This window comes from Erythrolamprus reginae, chromosome 6 (genome assembly GCF_031021105.1).
Source record: "Erythrolamprus reginae isolate rEryReg1 chromosome 6, rEryReg1.hap1, whole genome shotgun sequence".
Taxonomy (NCBI): domain Eukaryota; kingdom Metazoa; phylum Chordata; class Lepidosauria; order Squamata; family Dipsadidae; genus Erythrolamprus; species Erythrolamprus reginae.
The window spans coordinates 12,669,625-12,688,798 of record NC_091955.1 but is presented as its reverse complement, the minus strand read 5'-3'; the positions used below and the strand labels follow the sequence as shown (position 1 = coordinate 12,688,798).

The window sequence follows — 19,174 nt, the reverse complement described above, 5'->3', positions numbered from 1 at the left end:
CACCTTTAATCTCTATGCTGACGGGACCTGAGGGAAAGAAAGCCTCGATAGCGCGAAGCGGAAAAGCCTTGGCTCGTTTCCTTAGCAGCACAGAGTTGTGGAGACGGTTGCTAGGCGACGGGGATGCTGAGCGTCCTACATAGCTATCCCGGCGCGCAGCATCTTCTCTCGTCCTTCCTGCTTCGGCAAGACAGCTCTGGCCGACTATGCTTTCCCAGGCCGAGGCAGCGAAGTGGGAGCGGAGGCGCTACCGGGAGCTGCAGAGGCAAAGCCAGATCTTTGATGCCCGAGTCAGGACTATCGGGGTAGATAGTTCTATAATTCTTTAGATTTCCTTGATTGTCATTTAAATTTAATTCTTTGACACCAACTAGTATGGGATATTTTTTTTTGGAACAACAGCTGCGTGACTTTGTGCATTTAAATAAAAATAAAAATCTTATTTTATACCCGGAAAAGAGGAAACTTTTCCTTCTCAGAAACATACAAAGCCCAAATAATAATTCTGGCTAATCTTACTAAGCATACACAACGGAGTGCAATCCTTTGGACACTCCTTATCAAATTGTTCCAAGGAATGCCAAATATGAATAGAACCAGATGCAAAATTAAACAGATCATGTATCTGAAAACTTGAGTTGCATGCTTATTGTTTAGGTGCAAATATACAATTTGGCAGTGGGCACTGAAACATTTGCCTACAATTATCCACTGCTGCTGTGTTTGCTAGTCTAAAATATACTGCTAAAAAAACAATAAAGGGAACACTCAAATAACACAACCTAGATCTGAATGAATGAAATTTTCTTATTGAATACATGTTCTGCACAAAGTTGAATGTGCACAACAGCATGTGAAATTGATTGTCAATCAGTGTTGTTTCCTAAATGGATAGTTTGGTTTCACAGAAATTTGATTTATTTTTTTGAACAGTGCATTATGAAATCTATTTACTGAATTCTAGGTAGAAAAAAATAAATGTATAGTCCTCCAAATTGGCAGTAACATGTTTATTAAAATATAGAAAGAAAAGCAATATTATGTGACCATTTCTTAAATATGTGTTTGCATTTCACTCACAATTTATTCCTGTTTATATTTTATAAAATAAAATAATGATTTCATATTTTGATAAATTCTCACTGAATAAAATTTATATTTCCTGCAAGTAATATGAAATTTTTCTCTAAGACAATTTATCATCAGGCAACTCATATGTTTCTTTGTAACTTTCTGAAATACTGCCCATAATGTAATTATTACCTTAAGAGATAAACAAACACATTTACTATAAAATTATGTGGGAAGCAAAAAGTAGTATCAAGTTAAAATCTGGTAGAGAAAAGAAATCTGTGTATATTATTGATTTGAAATACGTTACAGTTGTGAAAATTGATTTAATTTTAGCCAGTTATTAGATAAAATTATTATTGTACTCTGATATCATTTACATAAGTGTCTAATCAAGTTGATGTATGGGTAGCGTGATCATGGTTATCTAAATTAATCCAACTCTTTGGGCTTAAAAAATACAAAGAATTATGAACTAACCGCATCAATTCTGTAAATAACCAAACCACATGCGATATATAAAATCATCCTGTTGTTTATTGGATCATATGTATAATATGCATGAATTCTAATTACTCTTTTCATTGGAATTATTAAATATCTGGCATGCTAACTAACATGTTTTTTAGCGTTGGACTGACTGTTTTTGTCCCTTAAAATACAAAGGACCATCTTGGAGATACGTGACATAATTGAATTAAAAATTCAACAGTTCTGTATCTAAAAGTTTTAAAAATCTATTTAATGGGAGACAGTGTAATTCTATTTATTTATTTATTTATTTAGTTTTAATTCATCAATAAAGACAAGAATATTATTTTGTTGCCTTTATTTGTCTCAGCTTTTTATTTCCTGAAAATAGCAGTTAAAGCTGAGCTTATTCTGGGAAATTTCCTCTTCTTCTTTGGTATGAAACCTGAACCAGGTTTTTCTTCTTATCTACCACAGATTGACAAGGAAGCTCTGGATGCCCAGGTAAAAGACAAAAAGATTGAAAAAGCACTTCAGAAGGCCCGTGATGATTCCATTGGTATATATCATATCATTTTTTTAAAATAATCATTTGTCAGATGGCTATAAAAATTCAGCCCTTCCACTATAAAACTTTGATTCTGTTCCTGTCCCTGCATCCACTCCTCTAAGTTTTTACTTGGGCAAGTAAAATAGTTGTAAATCATGACTCTGAACTCTGCAAGATTTGGGTTTTGGACATCTTGGTGAGAACTTCCATTACATCCATCTCCCTTTTTCTAGAGCATCTTAGTGTATATGTCCCAGTCCTGAGGACTTTTTGCACTCAGTTGGGGGGTTTTTTCAGCACATACTGAGAGAGCATGCAAGATGGGCTACATATGGCTGAAATTTTATTTATTTATTTATTTTGTCCAATACATAATACAGTGATCCCTTGATTTTCGCGGGTTCAAACTTTGCAAAACAGCTATACCACGGTTTTTCAAAAAATATTAATTAAAAAATATTCCGAGGTTTTTTTTCTATACCACGGTTTTTCCCACCTGATGACGTCATATGTCATCACCAAGAGTCACTTCTCTCTCTCTTTCTCTTTCTTTCCTGTCATTCTCTGCTTCAATCATTTTCTCGTTTCTCTTTTTTTCTCCCTTTTTCTATCATTTTTTCTCTCTCTCTACCTTCCACTCTCCCCCCTCTTGCTCTCTCTCTCTTTCTCCCTCTCTCTCTCCCTCTCTGTGAGAACGCCTGCCCCGCCTCTCCTGCAGCCCCCTCGCTGATAGCTGGGACGAAAGCACTCTCAGCTAAGGGACTGTGAGAGGGGCGAGGCAGGCATTCTCAAAGCGCTCAGAGCAGCTACCGGCCGAATGAGGAGGATGAGAAGCTGTAGCCGCCAGCGCTGCTGCAGGAGGACCTGTGTCCCAAGAAAGCCGGTGAGAGGGGTGGATCGGGCGGACGGGCGGTAGCGGCGAGGGGGCCGGAGGCGCTGGGGGGGGCGGGGGCAGCCAACATTCAAAACAATCTTTGCCGGCCTCCGCACTTTCGTCGCTCCCCGCCCCCAACTTCAAGCCCGGCTCCCTGCGCTGCCTTGAAAAAGGGTGTGTGGGGGTAGTTTTTAGCTGTCCATAGCCAAAAATTGTGTTTTTACTTCCGCACCACTATTTCGCAGAAATTCGACTTTCGCGGACAGTCTTGGAACGCAACCCCCGCGAAAATCGAGGGAACACTGTACACATTGAAGAGGAAGATATGCAATAATATAAGTAAAGAAAAGAATAGAAGATAAGATATAAAAGTATAGGTGAACATATTTGAAAGGAAGAAAAGATAAATGAGATAAGGAGAGACAATTGGACAGGGGACGGAAGGCACACGGGTGCACTTATGCATGCTTTTCTGGGCTTAATGGAGCTGCAAGATATAATGAATATTTATTGGCACAGATATGTTAGCTCTATAGATGTTTTTTAAATAACCCTATTTTTTAAAATAACCCTATTTTTTTCCTTCTAAACATAGCGGCAGAAATGAAACAAAATGATAAGATCCTCTGTACGTTAGATCAACGGGAGAAAAGAGACACACAGATGCTAAACAAAGCTATCAACGAATTTCGGCAAAATTATCAGAAGCCAGAAACGGCGCGTGAATATGACCTTTTCGACCCACAACGCCTGCAGAAAGAAACTGCTGCTCGCCTTGCCGACAGTGACCCACGTTGTACCATATCCAGCCTGCAGAAGTTCATGGGAGAAGATTTAAACAGTAAGAATAGATGGAGGTTCCAGAAAGAGCAAAACAGAGAATGGCTTTTGCAGCAAGAACGAGAAAAACAGAACGCGCTGGCAGATAAAAAATATGCAGGTAGGACCAAATCTGCAGTAGAGCATTAGTTTAACCGCCATATTTTGAAAAAGAGTGTCATGGTTTGGTTTCTCTTCTTCTTTTACCACTTTGGGTGTTTTGTTGATTGATTGACTGTGTGCCTGTTTTTTATATATATTGGGATTGTTTTATGAAATTACTAATTTTAAATTGTAATTAGATTGGTGGGCATTGGATTTGTTATTATGTACTGTTTTTTATTATTGTTGTGAGCCGCCCCGAGTTTGCGGAGAGGGGCGGCATATAAATCCAATAAATCTAATCTAATCTAATCTAATCAAAGGACTTTGTTTCTCACTTAGCTACTGTTGTGGTTGGCTCTGGCCCAGCTCCTGCCCCAGGGAATGGGGAGGTGGATGCAGGGGGAAATTCAACATGTCACAGGCCTGTGTTATTGCCGACAGAATCAGTTCAGAGTTTAGTTTCCTCGGACGAAGAAGAAAGTGGGAGTGACTCGGCAGAGGAGGGCTTGGCACACAGCCAAGGCAGTCAATCTCCCTTGTCTTTTATAGCTTCAGATGATGACATTTTGGACCCACGCAAGCGCAGAATTATACGTAGAAGAGACCAAGTAAGAACATATTACAGAAAATAAGTGAGGCCACCTGTGTTTGGGTGGGGCTCCAATAATTAGGGCTGCTGCTATAAATAGCAGCATGTGGGTTTGGCCTTTGTGGAAGAATATATGATCAGAGTTCATCAGGAATCCTGTGCTTCCTGGACTTTGTTGCTTTTTCACGCCTTGGAAAACAAAGCAGAGCAACATGTGTGTGTCTCACTTTGTTGGAAGAAGAAGGGGTGTGAAGTTTCTTCACAGCTGCTAGCTAAGTACTTAATGACTGCTTAAGGGAAATTGTACAGACTACCCAGTTGTTTTGGGAAGAGTGCTCTTTGCAATACAAAAAGAGTGCTTAGTTTATTTTGAATTTTGTGAATTTTGTTTTGAATTTTCAAACGTGTGTGTGTCTGAAATTTGTACCCTTGAATTTTTGGGAGGCTCCTATCAGAGAGCCCGGCAGAACAGCTACAAGTGAGAAACAAAGTCCCTTTACACCCAAAGTGGTTTAGTAGGTTATTTATTATGATTTAGTAGATTATTTATTTATGATTTGCTTGTTTTGTCGAGTATATATTGGTGGTATACAAAGATATTTATATACATGATACTAGTAAACGAGGAACATTAGGACAGGGGACAGAAGGCACTCCGGTCCACTTACGTACGCCCCTTAGATATTTTATCTAGATTAGGTAGTCCAGACAGCTTAAAGTTGCTAGTATGAAAGTCATTGATGCCTATTTTGAAAAAATAGCATGGGGTTTTTGCAGGCGTAAATCTATCAGTTTTTTAAAAATCCCAGCTGACTGAAGGAGTGTTATATAAGAGGCTACTCACCCACTACACATCCTTTGAGTCGCTGAAATTGGTAGAAGTGCCCTTTTGAAGACCTCCATCTTCAGTATTTGACAGGCAAAACATACAGTATATTAAATTTATTTATTTGGTTTGTATGGTTGTCCATCTCACCTTAGTGACTTTAGATGGCTGACCACAGTTAATGACAACATTCTCATTAAAAACAAGTTAAAAACCAAGATACGAACATATAAAGCCATCAATATCCACTTTAAAACTGAAATAACTAGGGTCAGTGACCAAAGTGCATCCTTGTGTCAAGAATGCGGAATTGTCCATCCTTACATCAAGCTCAAATTCAAATAAAAGAAGAAATAGAAATAGTAGGTATATTAACAACAATCTTCTCCATTGGCCCTTGAAAGGAAATTTAAAAACCTATAATTTGTCTCTTTGGTAAATGGAAAACACTTGAAGAATGGAGGGGGGCGAAAAGCTGAGTCTGGGAACTTGTGCTAAAAAACAAAGATTTGAACAAATATAGCAGCTGTGGTGGTGCAATGTTTAGAATGCAGTATTTACAGGGATAACTCTGCCCACAGCATGGAAATCAATCATGAAAGGGCTCAGGTTTGACTTGAAAAGATTTGAAAACCAATAAAGTTTATTAAAAATATGTTGATACAAAAAATTTATTTCATTTTAATACAAACAAACAGTTAAACAATGTGGTATCTGGGTACAAATGTCTTTTGCAATAACAATTGAAATTTGCAGCCATATTCATTTATCTACTCTTAACACTGTAGCAATCCTCTTCTTATTTAATTCTATTGACATATTTTCTATACTTCACTAATCTACTTTATTTCTAACTTTTATATTTACTCTCTAGCCATCAATAGAATAGTTCCCATATATTATAAGATTCAGTTTGTTCCTTCCCTTTAATTTTAAGTGTTAACCTATTCATTTTTGAACATTCTAATATTTTCCTAATCACATGCTCATCCATAGGAATCTCTTCACTTTTCCAGTTTTGTGCAAATACAATTCTAGCTGCCGTTAATACATGGATAATCAGAGATATATTTTCTTTGTTTTTCTTTTATATTTTCTTTGGAAGTGTAAATACCACTTCATAAGGCCTTGGTAAGACCACACTTGGAATATTGAATTCAGTTTTGGTCACCATGATGCAAAAAGGATGTTGAGACTCTAGAAAAAGTGCAGAGAAGAGCAACAAAAATGATTAGGGGACTAGAGGCTAAAACATATGAAGAACGGTTGCAGGAACTGGGCATGGTTGGTTTAATGAAAAGAAGGACCAGAGGAGACATAATAGCAGTGTTCAATCTCAGCGGTTGCCACAAAGAAGAAGGAGTCAACCTATTCTCCAAAGCACTTGAGGATAGAACAAGAAGCAATGGGTGGAAGCTGAACAAGGAGAGAAGCAACTTAGAACTAAGGAGAAATTTTCCTGATAGTTAGAACAATTAATCAGTGGAACAGCTTGCCTCCAGAAGTTGTGAATGCTCCAACACTGGAAGTAACCATCTGACTGAAGTAGTGTAGGGTTTCCTGCCTAAGCAGGGGGTTGGACTAGAAGACCTCCAAGGTCCCTCCCAACTCTGTTATTGTTGTTGTTGTTGTTGTTGTTGTTGTTATTATTATTATTATTATTATTATTATTATTATTATTATTATTATTTGCTATAAGTTTCTGGTAAAATCTCCAGCAAGAATATTTCGAGTTTCAGATCCACAATGAGGACCCACATTGTTGGAAGGCAATATGCGGATAAGGATTCGACATTGTAAACTACCCAGAGATATAAGCCTAAGTGCTATTGCTATTGCTAGTTGGGAGTCAATGATTTATTATCTGGTACTTGTAATATTACTGATTTATTTCTATTTGTAGATGAACTCTATAAGCAGCAAAGACTGGAGCTTGATGAAAAGGCTATGAATCTCCAACGGGCAGATGAGGAAACCAGACGAGCAATTTGTATCACTACTACAGAGTTCAACAAAGCCGTGGTAAAGCAAAATTAGTTATTATTACTTAAATATAGTACCGGCTAAAAGAGTATGACATATCGTAATTGCTTTTTTTTTTTTAAAGGCCGCTCTTTTAAGTTTAAAAAAAAAGATAAAACACAAATTAACCTAAAGAAAAAGGATTAAACAGGAAAGGGGATCAAATGGGGAAATTAGGAAAGTGAATGGAATGGAATGGAATTCTTTATTGGCCAAGTATGATCGGACACCAAGGAATTTGTCTCTCAGTGTACATATAAACAGCAAGGAGATATATTATAGATCATAAATCATAGTTAACTATCATCAATCATTAGGTACAAATAACAAGTGATAAATTATAAGGTATAAATCCACCACTGAACTCATGGACAGACCTAAGAGGGCAAGGAACGTCACCCAGATCAGGATGTCAGTATAAATTATACTTTGCATCACATGTGCAGTTATAATGTTTAAAGTGAGAGAAGGGGTTTTAAAGACTTTGCAATTACAGTGGTACCTCTACCTAAGAACGCCTCTACTTACGAACTTTTCTAGATAAGAACCGGGTGTTCAAGATTTTTTTGCCTCTTCTCAAGAACCATTTCCCACTTACTAACCCGAGCCTCCGAAACTGTAATTGGAAAAGGCAGGGAGAAGCCTCCGTGGGGCCTCTCTAGGAATCTCTTGGGAGGGAACAGGGCCGGAAAAGGCGGAGAGAAGCCTCTGTGGGACCTCTCTCAGAATCTTCTGGGAGGAAACAGAGCTGGAAAAGACAGGGAGAAGCCTCCATGGGGCCTCTCTAGGAATCTCCTGGGAGGAAACAGAGCTGGAAAGCCTCCATGGGGCCTCTCTAGGAATCTTCTGGGTGGAAACAGGACCTCCAACTTCCCTGTGGTTTCCAATCATAACCACACATAAATCTTACTAGCCAAAAAGGAAATATCTCAATTACGAATGCCTCTTCATACGAACTTTTTGAGATAGGAACCCGGTGTTTAAGATTTTTTTTGCCTCTTCTTCTGAACTATTTTCACCTGACGAACCCGAGCTGCCGCCGCTGGGATACCCACCTCCAGACTTCCGTTGCCAGCCGTAGCGCCCGTTCTTCATTGCTGGGATTTCCCTGAGCCTCCCCTTGCTGGGATTCCCTTCATTTTTGCTGGCGCTGCTTTGAATCCCAGGGAGGGAAGGCTCAGGGAAATCCCAGCAACACAAGAACAGGTGCTTCGGCTGGCAATGGAAGTCTGGAGGCGGAGATTCCCAGCGGCGCAAGCCAAAAGGTGTGACTTTGGGGATGGGGTTGCACGCATTATTTGCTTTTACATTGATTCCTATGGGGAAAAAATTGCTTCTTCTTACAAACTTTTCTACTTAAGGACCTGCTCATGGAATAAATTAAGTTCATAAATAGAGGTACAACTTTACCTACTTATTCTCTTCCTATTCTTTATCTTGTCTTGTCTTGTCTTATCATCTTATCCTGTCTTTATTTCCTACCAGAAATCTTACAAAACACATTTGCTGGATTTTATTTAAGCATTTGCCATCCGGTGGGGGCTAACCCTCTCTCGCTTTGTAAACACTGCTGCGATATATATATATATATATATATGTTTAAATATAGTTTATTAGGTTATAAAAAAAAACAGGGAAAGGGGGGATGGGAATACAAAAAAGAAAAGTAGGAGGGGGATGGGGTAAACAATATTTTTATACAGCAGCTTATATATATTGTTGTATATACATTCCAAATATTTGTCTATATGTAATTATTTTGTATTCAATATTCTTATTTGGATAATTGTGGTATTTAATAGTCCAAGGGTGACGTGGAAAGGAAGGGTAGTTGGAGATGGGATAGAAAAGAAAAGAAGGAAAGGAAAGGAGAAAAAAAGAAAAGAGAGAAAAAGAGGGGGGGTAGTACCCGCAAACTAGCAGGCATATGGATTGTGATGACTTAGTTTGATTATGTTTGTTATTTTTGTTGGTGAGAAGTATTTGTGAGTTATGATATTAGTAAGTTATTAATAATTATCAAGTGGATTGAACTCAGACAGGGATTGTATTGATTTTGGTCCGAATTTCTATTGTGTATATCTTTATTTTGATTTATATTAAAAGATTTTGATTGGTTTTTGTTTTATTGTTTTTAAAGTTAGATAACCATCCGAACCATTTCTCCCAGGCCTTGTAGAACTCTGAATCGTTTTTGTTTTGTATTTCCATTGTTATTTTTGATAGTTCGGCACATTCCATAATTTTACTACTAATAATAATAATGACTGTGACTTGTTGCTTGTATCCTAAGATTTTTATTAATATTGATTGTTTCTTCATTGCTTATTTGACCCCTATGACAATTGTTGAGTGTTGCACCACATGATTCTTGTCAAATGTATCTTTTTCTTTTGTGAACGCTGAGAGCATATGCACCAAGACAATTTCCTTGTGTGTCCAATCACACTTGGCCAATAAAATTCTATTCTATTCTATTCTATTCTATTCTATTAAGTTTGTCGGAGTGTCTTCTTTTTTCCAATGCTCTGCGTATGTTAATCTGGCGGCCGTTAGTATTTGAATAATAAGGTATCTGTCTTCTTTGCTTAGTTTCTGTCTAAAAATGCCTAGAAGGAATAGTTCTAGTTTAGTTGTAATCTTTGTCGGGTTTTTTTTTTAAGGCCGCTGAATCTGAGCGTAAGAGAAGACTCGAAAAACAGCAAGAAGAAGAAGCCAACGAGAGGGACATTTTGGGCCAGCTTCATGGGGACCTGCTGACTGAAAACCCACAGCAAGCTGTCAGTTCCTTTGGGCCGAATGGTATCATCACGGATCGATGGAAAGGAATGACCAAAGCTCAGCTGAAAGAAATCCAGGATATTCAGATGCAACAAGTGCTGGAGAAGCTGGTATTCCCTTTAAATCAACAGCATTATGGAATAACAACCTTGAATTCTACATGGTGTTCTGTCGGTAGAATCCTCCCAAAAATGCACAGATACAATTTCAGACACACACACGTTTGAAAATTCAAAACAATGTTCTTTATAACGAAAATTCACTTAAACCAAGCCCTCTTTTGGGATAGCAAAGAGCACTCGTCTCCAAACAAACTGGTAATTTGTACAAGTCCCTTATCAGTTCTGAGATACTTAGCTTGCAGCTGTGAGGCAATTCACAGTCCTTCTTTTTTCACAAAGTGAAACACACTTTGCTCTGGTTTAGTTTCAAAGCGGGGGAAAATCAGCACACAAAAGGTCCAAGTCAGTAAAGCAGTCACGAAACACAACGATCAGATAATCCTCCACAATGGCCAAACCCCCAGGCTGCTATTTATAGCAGCCTCACTAATGAGCACAGCCCCACCCAACCACAGGTGGCCTCATTTTTTTTTATAATAATCTCTCAGTTGTTGCTGCCTATGCATCGCTCTCCGCATGCGTGGCTGTATCATTAACTCTTGTTCTGAATCCAAGGAGGAGCTAGATAATTGATCTCCTTCTGAGCTGTCTGCCCCACTCTCCTCCTCCCTGTCACTCATGTCTTCTTGGTCAGAGGAGCCTTCATCATCAGATTCCACCGGGGGCAAAACAGGCCTGCAGCATGTGGATGTCTCCCCCACATCCACAGTCCTTGGGGCAGGAGCTGGGCCAGAGCCAACCACAACACATGGTGTGATAAAAACAATCAAGACGGGTTTCTTTTTCTCCTTCTCTTCCTCCGTCCTTCCTTGTCCTTCTTCCATATCTACATCAAATTTTAAACTGCCAGAACGAAGCCACCTTCCTGGCTTTGTGATTGGCCAAAAATAAGTCATTATCGGTACATGGTTCCGATAGTAACCAACATACAAGATAGGTTGGGCTCTGTGCCTCTCCACATTCACATACCATGTTGTTAACCGCTAAGAGCCTATCACAGAGGTGAAATCCAATTTTTTTTCACCTCCAGTTCTGTGGGTGTGGCTTGGTGGGCATGGGCGTGGCTCAGTGGGCAAGGCAAGGGAAGGCTACTGCAAAATCCCCATTCCCTCCCCACTCCTGGGGGGGGAAGGATATTGCAAAACCTCCATTCCCACCTCACTTGGCAGCCAGCCAGAGGTGGTATTTGCTGGTTCTCCAAAGTATTCAAAATTTCCATTAGTGGTTCTCCAGAACCTGTCAGAAACTTCTGGATTTCACCCCTAGCGTATCGGTTTTACATTTTAGGCACTCGAACTCTCAATCTATTCAGGGTCCTCCAAATAGTGCAAGGGAGGTCCTTTTCTCCAGCCATTTCCTCCTTTAATTCCTTGCTCAATGATCTCCTTTCTCCATCTTACATCTTCCTCCATCAGAACAAACTTGGGAAGACCAAGATGGGCTGCAACAGTTTGCTGAAAGATCCCCTTTCTTATCCAGATGCATCCTGCATGACACATGTGTAATACACAGATCTTTGATGTCTTCCACTTTGACCACATTTTCCAGAAACCCCTATTTTTATTTTTATTATTTTTATTATTGTTTTTATTATTTTTATAATAATAAAATAATAATAATAATAATAATAATAATAATAATAATAATAATAATTTAGATTTGTATGCTGCCCTTCTCCGAAAACTCGGGGCAACTCAGAATAAATATAGAAACATAGAAACATCGAAGACTGATGGCAGAAAAAGACCTCATGGTCCATCTAGTCTGCCCTTATACTATTTCCTGTATTTTATCTTACAATGGATATATGTTTATCCCAGGCATGTTTAAATTCAGTTACTGTGGATTTACCAACCACGTCTGCTGGAAGATTGTTCCAAGGATCTACTACTCTTTCAGTGAAATAATATTTTCTCACGTTGCTTTTGATCTTTCCCCCAACTAACTTCAGATTGTGTCCCCTTGTTCTTGTGTTCACTTTCCTATTAAAAACACTTCACTCCTGAACCTTATTTAACCCTTTAACATATTTAAATGTTTCGATCATGTCCCCCCTTTTCCTTCTGTCCTCCAGACTATACAGATTGAGTTCATTAAGTCTTTCCTGATACGTTTTATGCTTAAGACCTTCCACCATTCTTGTAGCCCGTCTTTGGACCCGTTCAATTTTGTCAATATCTTTTTGTAGGTGAGTCTCCAGAATTGAACACAGTATTCCAAATGTGGTCTCACCAGTGCTCTATATAAGGGGATCAAAATCTCCCTCTTCCTGCTCGTTATACCTCTAGCTATGCAGCCAAGCATCCTACTTGCTTTTCCTACCACCTGACCCCACTGCTCACCCATTTTGAGACTGTCAGAAATCACTACCCCTAAATCGAATACATTAAAAAACTACAGCTAAAAAACCTATATATTACTCAATCAGACAATCCAATCACACCATATTTGCAACATTCACCTTCCTACGCCATCATCACTTTGGCAGAAACTGTTAGAAATTATAGTAGTAGCAGTGCAATACATTAAAGACCACAGGCCATGCTTCATGGTTGCAAAGGGGGGGAGGGAGCCTAAACCAATCACTTTTGTACATCAGGATTGGCTCCTTCAATTCCAGGAGGACCTTGGGAAGAGCCAGGGTCCTTAGCAGCCCATCTGTTGAAAGCAGCACAGAAAGATGGAAGGGGGCAGAGGTGTTTCACTGCTGACTGTAGAATAGAATAACTAGTTCAACCCCCTGCTCAGGCAGGAAACCCCACACCCCTTCAGACAAATGGTTATCCAATATCTTCTTAAAAACATCCAATGTTGAAGCGGTTATGGGCCTTCCAAGGCATACCCATACCTCCAGCACTCCGCGGACTGCATTGGCTACCGATTGGCTACAAAGCATCAGACCAGATTACCTCCAGGACTGCCTTCTGCCGCATGAGTCTCAGCGACCCGTTAGGTCCCACAGAGTCGGCCTTCTGCAGGTCCCGTCAACTAGACAATGTCGCTTGATGGGACCTAGGGGAAGAGCCTTCTCTGGGGGGGGGGGGGGGGGCGGCCCTCTGGAATCAGTTCCCCCTGGAGATTCACACTGCTCCCACCCTCCTTGCCGTCCATAAAAGTTTAAAGACCTATATGTGCCGCTAGGCTTGGGGCCATTAGACCTTAACCCCCTGGCCGACAAGTGTAGTATGTCTTGCTGTGTGAATGGGAATGTATGATTTTAAATGTTATTAGAGTTTTTAGCTATATTACTTGGATTTTTTAGATATGTATATTATTTACTGTTTTGATATGTGAGCCACTCCGAGTCCTCGGAGAGAGGAGGCATACAAATCCAATAAATAAATAAATAAATTTACAATTTCTGTAGGGCAATTGTTCCACTGATTAATTGTTCTAACTGTCAGGAAATGTGTCCTTAGTTCTAAGTTGCTTCTCCTAGACCAATTTCTGGTTTTCATGCAGAGGTTAGACGAAGAGGAACGTCAGAGAAACGCAGAATGGGACCGGAAACGGATTCAGGAGGCGAGAGCTGAATTGCTCTACGACCGTCACCAGCAACGTCAGAATCGGGACCTGCGGAGAGAGTTAGATAATACGAACGCACAGCTATCCCAGGAGCAGAAAAATAAGTAAGACATTTTTCTGGAATGCCCACTTTGTTTTAGACCAAGATGAGGCCAGAAATTTCCCGGGGCAAACTAGTCAGGCTTGGGAGCATTAGCAGTATCTTGTGATGTCTCTGGATGCTATAGGCCAGTGTTTTTAAACCAGTGTGCCATGGCACACTAGTGTGCCGCGAAACATGGTCAGGTGTGCTGCAAAGAAGGAAGCTCAGGTTCCGATCTCGCAACTATTTGCTGAGAGAGAGACAGAGAGAGAGAAAGAAAGAAAGAGAGAGAGAAAGAGAGAGAGAGAAAGCAAGAGAGAGAAACAAAAGAGAAACAGAGAGAAAGCAAGAGAGAGAGAGAGAAAGCAAGAGAGAGAGAGAGAGAGAGAGAGAAAGAAAGCAAGAGAGAGAGAGAGAAAAGGAGAGGAAGGGAGAGAGAAATGAGCAAAAAGGGGAGGAAAAAAGAGAAATGAGAAAATGATTGAGACAGAGAATGAGAGGAAAGAGAGAGAAACAAAAGAGAGAGAAGTGACTCTTGATTTAAAGCATATGATAAAAAGCACCCAAAGAATAAGAGAAAACCCCCCCTAGCCCTCATCTGTTTTTGGAAATGGTTCAAGAGTGTGTACACACACAAGGGTGGGGAGGAGACGGATGGAAAAAGAGAGGAGAGTGTCTTAGGATGTCATTTTGTGTCATTTTGGTTGGTGGTGTGCCCCAGGATTTTAAAATGTAAAAAATGTGCCGCGGCTCAAAAAAGGTTGAAAATCACTGCTATAGGCCAGGTAACTTTGACCAGTGGAGCAGAAGAATAAACTACCTGCCATTATTTAATTCTCAACAGCTTCTCAGCTGTGCATGTATGTACAAAGGAGTGGGGCCTCAGTTATGCTGTCATGTTCATCATCTTGCCTTTTTTTGACTGTCCTCAACAAACATCAATTTATTTCAAAAGACACTTTTTCCACCCGTTTCCCCGAAAATAAGACGTACCCCGAAAGTAAGGCATGTCAGAGGTTTTGCAGAATTTGCTAATATAAGGCAGCCCCCGAAAATAAGGCGTAGTCAAGTTTACATACGGTACGGTGGAAAAACATACATTTCATTTCATTTCATTTCATTTTATTGGATTTGTATGCCGCCCCTCTCCGTAGACTCGGGGCGGCTAACAACAGTAATAAAAACAATGTGCGACAATCCAATACTAAAAACTAAAAACCCTTATTTTAAAACCAATCATACATACAAACCTACCACACATAAATTGTGGAAGCCGAGGGGGAAAGAATATCTTAATTCCCCCATGCCTGACGACAAAGATGGGTTTTAAGAAGCTTGCGAAAGGCAAGAAGGGTGGGAGCTATTCTAATCTCTGGGGGGAGTTGATTCCAGAGGGCCGGGGCCGCCACAGAAAAGGCTCTTCCCCTGGGTCCCGCCAAACGACATTGTTTAGTTGACGGGACCCGGAGAAGGCCAACTCTGTGGGACCTAATCGGTCGCTGGGATTCGTGCGGCAGAAGGCGGTCCCGGAGATAACCTGGTCCGATGCCATGAAGGGCTTTATAGGTCATAACCAACACTTTGAGTTGGGACCGGAAACTGATCGGCAACCAATGCAGACTGCGGAGTGTTGGTGAAACATGGGCATATTTAGGAAAGCCCATGATTGCTCTCGCAGCTGCATTCTGCACGATCTGAAGTTTCCGAACACTTTTCAAAGGTAGCCCCATGTAGAGAGCGTTACAGTAGTCGAGCCTCGAGGTGATGAGGGCATGAGTGACTGTGAGCAGTGACTCCCGATCCAAATAGGGCCACAGCTGGTGCACCAGGCGAACCTGGGCAAACGCCCCCCTCGCCACAGCTGAAAGATGTAGTACTTAAAGTTGAATACGGTACCATTCAAAGCTGTTCATAGCGGTACCGTAATAATGTGGCGTCCCCTGCTGGCCCCTTCCATCGCTTTGTACCGTCCAGTGCAGCAGACACAGTCTGCTGCTGTCTCACCGCCATTACAGTCTCCACTACAGTGCGTAGACTGTAGTGCCTCTGGTGGCCGGAAGCTGCAATAGCGGGAGTATACTGTTGTACCATATAAGTGCCATCGTTTGTGTGTGTGGGCGCCATACTGACAGGTACCGTACTGTAATCAGTGTACCATACGGTACACTTTCTTTGGGGGTGTCAGCTTTTCTGCCTGTGAATTTGTCTTATTTGAGAAATATAAGGCACCCCCCGAAAATAAGATGTAGCACAACTTTTGGAGCAAAAATTAATATAAGACAGTGTCTTATTTTCGGGGAAACATGGTAGTGTCTTAGTTAACTTTTTTTTTAATGCCTTCAAGTCAACCCTAAATTCTGACAAGTGCTTGGACAAATCCTTGCAATTTTTTGGGCAAATGTTTTTTTTTTAATGGTTTGCAATTTGCTCCCTTCCTTAAGGTTAAGGTTGGACTAGAAAATCATGGTCCTCTGGTTTCTAGCCTTCTCTCTTAACCGTTTCACCAAACTGGCATTTTAGTTTAGTTTAGTTTATTTATATGCCGCCCCTCTCCGAAGACTCGGGACGGCTAACAACAATGAAGAAAACAATGTAACAAATCTAATATTAAAAAGTAATCTAAAAAACCCCAATTTAAGAGACCAATCATACCAACAAGCATACCATGTATAAATTCTATAAGCCTAGGGGGAAGGGAGAAATTTTTTTTCAATTCCCCCATGCCTGACGACAGAGGTGGGTTTTAAAGGAGCTTGCGAAAGGCAAGGAGGGTGGGGGCAACTCTGATATCTGGGGGGAGCTGGTTCCAGAGGGTCGGGGCCGCCACAGAGAAGGCTCTTCTCCTGGGTCCCGCCAAATGACATTGTTTAGTCGACGGGACCTGGAGAAGGCCAACTCTGTGGGACCTAACCGGTCGCTGGGATTCGTGCGGCAGAAGGCGGTCCCGGAGATATTCTGGTCCGATGCCATGAAGGGCTTTATAGGTCATAACCAACACTTTGAATTGTGACCGGAAACTGATCGGCAACCAATGCAGACCGCGGAGTGTTGGTGAAACATGGGCATATTTAGGGAAGCCCATGATTGCTCTCGCAGCTGCATTCTGCACGATCTGAAGTTTCCGAACACTTTTCAAAGGTAACCCCATGTAGAGAGCATTACAGTAGTCGAGCCTTGAGGTGATGAGGGCATGAGTGACTGTGAGCAGTGAGTCCCGGTCCAGATAGGGCCGCAACTGGTGCACCAGGCTCATTTATTTAAAAAAAAACACTTTAAAATTGATTTCTTATTGATACTGAGAATAAGCAATCTCACATTTAGAGACTTTAATCATTAACATGTATCAACTGGTGTGGTTTTTTTTTCCAGACAAGCATATTTGGACCTAGAAGTATATACAAATTTTCCTTCTGGCCAGTACTACTCACAGTTTAACACAATTAGCCGATGATGTTGGAGCCGATATTCACTCTCCTATAGATGCACAGGTTATAAGTTGATACAAATATTTCTACTTTCTTAACATATGCTATATAATAAAAAAAATTAACATTATTGGTGATTTTCTTGATTGCAACTATGGGGGAACCAATTCAAAAAATATTTGATTTCTGGAAAAGAACAAAAATTTCAACTACGGTAAGTGATGCAAATTTTAAGCACCAATTTCAAAATGGTACTCTGTGTTATAATAACATCTGTACACATTTGCTAGGTCAGATGATTTACACCCCAGGATTCTGAAGGAACTGACAGATGTAATCTCGAAGCCACTTACTGAACATTATTTTTTAAAGCTCCTTTGAGGCAATTGGAAAATAATAATAATAATAATAATAATAATAATAATAATAATAATAATAATAATAATTATTATTATTATTATCATCATCATCATCATCATCATCATCATCAGTACAATACAGCAAACGAGATCACTATGCTGGATTTCATATTTCATCACCAGTTGGGCGCTTCCCAAGCACCTAGGACTACGTGATGTAGCGGCGAATTATGTTTGCCAATCCCAGTAAAGCGGTCTTTTGCAATTGACAGATGGAGATTTTGTCAATTCTGATGGTTTTCAAATGTCCGCTGAGATCCTTTGGTACTGCGCCCAGCGTGCCAAGTACCACTGGGACCACTTTCATGGGCTTATGCCAGAGTCGTTGCAGCTCGATTTTTAGATCTTCGTATTTCACTAATTTCTCTAGCTGCTTCTCCTCAATTCTGCTATCCCCTGGGATTGCGATGTCGATGATCCATACTTTCTTTTTCTCCACGATCACAATGTCTGGTGTGTTATGCTTCAGAATTCGATAAGTCGGAAGTCCCACAGTAGTTTTGCTTGCTCATTTTATTATTATTATTATTTTATTATTATTATTATTATTATTATTATTAATAATAATAATAATAATTAGATTTGTATGCCGCCCCCCTCCAAAGACTCGGAGAGAATTTTGCTGATGTGGTTCCACTGTAGAAAAAGGAGGGAAATGGATCCAGGAAAATATAGGTCAATTAGTTTGAGAACACACATACACATACATCCCATCTGGAAAAATCCTGGAAAAGATAAGCAAGTGGAAGATTTGTGAGTACCTGGAAAAGATGGAAAAAAGGAAATTAAAGCCATCAGAAGAATCAAGATGGCAGTTGTAATGGTGCACTAAAAGCTCAACTTGGTCTTTATAAGTGACATATATCACAAAAACCATTTTGACATTTTTTGGGCTTGCTCTGCAAAGACCATTATTCATGTAAGTACCTTTGTGTAGGTATTTGGGGGTGTCTGTTGTAACTTTGACATATGTTGGCTAGGAAATCCTATGAGTCAAAATCCAAACATTGCAAAGTTGCCAAGGTTGAGGAAACACTGATCTAGATCTTAATAACCTCAACAAAGAATTAGCTAAGCTGCTTCGCAAGACTGAGAACACAAATTTGGCTCCAGGCCACCCACCACACATAGTCTGGCAGATAAACTCTTATTCCGGTCTTCCCACATGTCTGTAAACTGAACAATGTGGATTTTCTCCCTCAGCTAAAATTGGAAGAACTTTTCATTCCAGTGAGACAACAAAGAACTTCCTGCCCCAATGTTTTTGTGTGAGACATACTTCCTGTAAACACAAAGTAAACACAGAGAGGTGACCGATGTCAAAAGATCAAGTAGCAGGATTGTGGGACGAGAAGAATAATGCTGCCCTAATCACTATGCTATTAATTATTGGTTGGTAAAAAGAAGACAGCCAGAACAGGGTATCCTGCAGAGATGTAACAGAAAGCCTCTTTGGGCACTTGAAAATATAATAATACAGTGGTACCTTGTGT

At 40.2% G+C, this 19,174-nt stretch overlaps 2 protein-coding genes across 2 annotated transcripts in view; one reads left to right on the top strand and one right to left on the bottom strand.

Moving 5' to 3' along the window:
* Nucleotides 1-19,174, bottom strand: part of SMC1B (structural maintenance of chromosomes 1B) — a 66,253-nt gene that overhangs the window by 37,313 nt on the left and 9,766 nt on the right. The gene's annotated exons all lie outside the window — the stretch shown is intronic.
* Nucleotides 105-17,392, top strand: RIBC2 (RIB43A domain with coiled-coils 2). The gene is made up of 7 exons (XM_070755265.1): nt 105-305; nt 2,020-2,101; nt 3,562-3,906; nt 7,209-7,327; nt 9,991-10,218; nt 13,693-13,859; nt 17,207-17,392. The coding sequence occupies exons 1-7, from the start codon at nt 207-209 to the stop codon at nt 17,286-17,288; spliced, it is 1,122 nt and encodes a 373-aa protein (XP_070611366.1). The 5' UTR covers nt 105-206; the 3' UTR covers nt 17,289-17,392.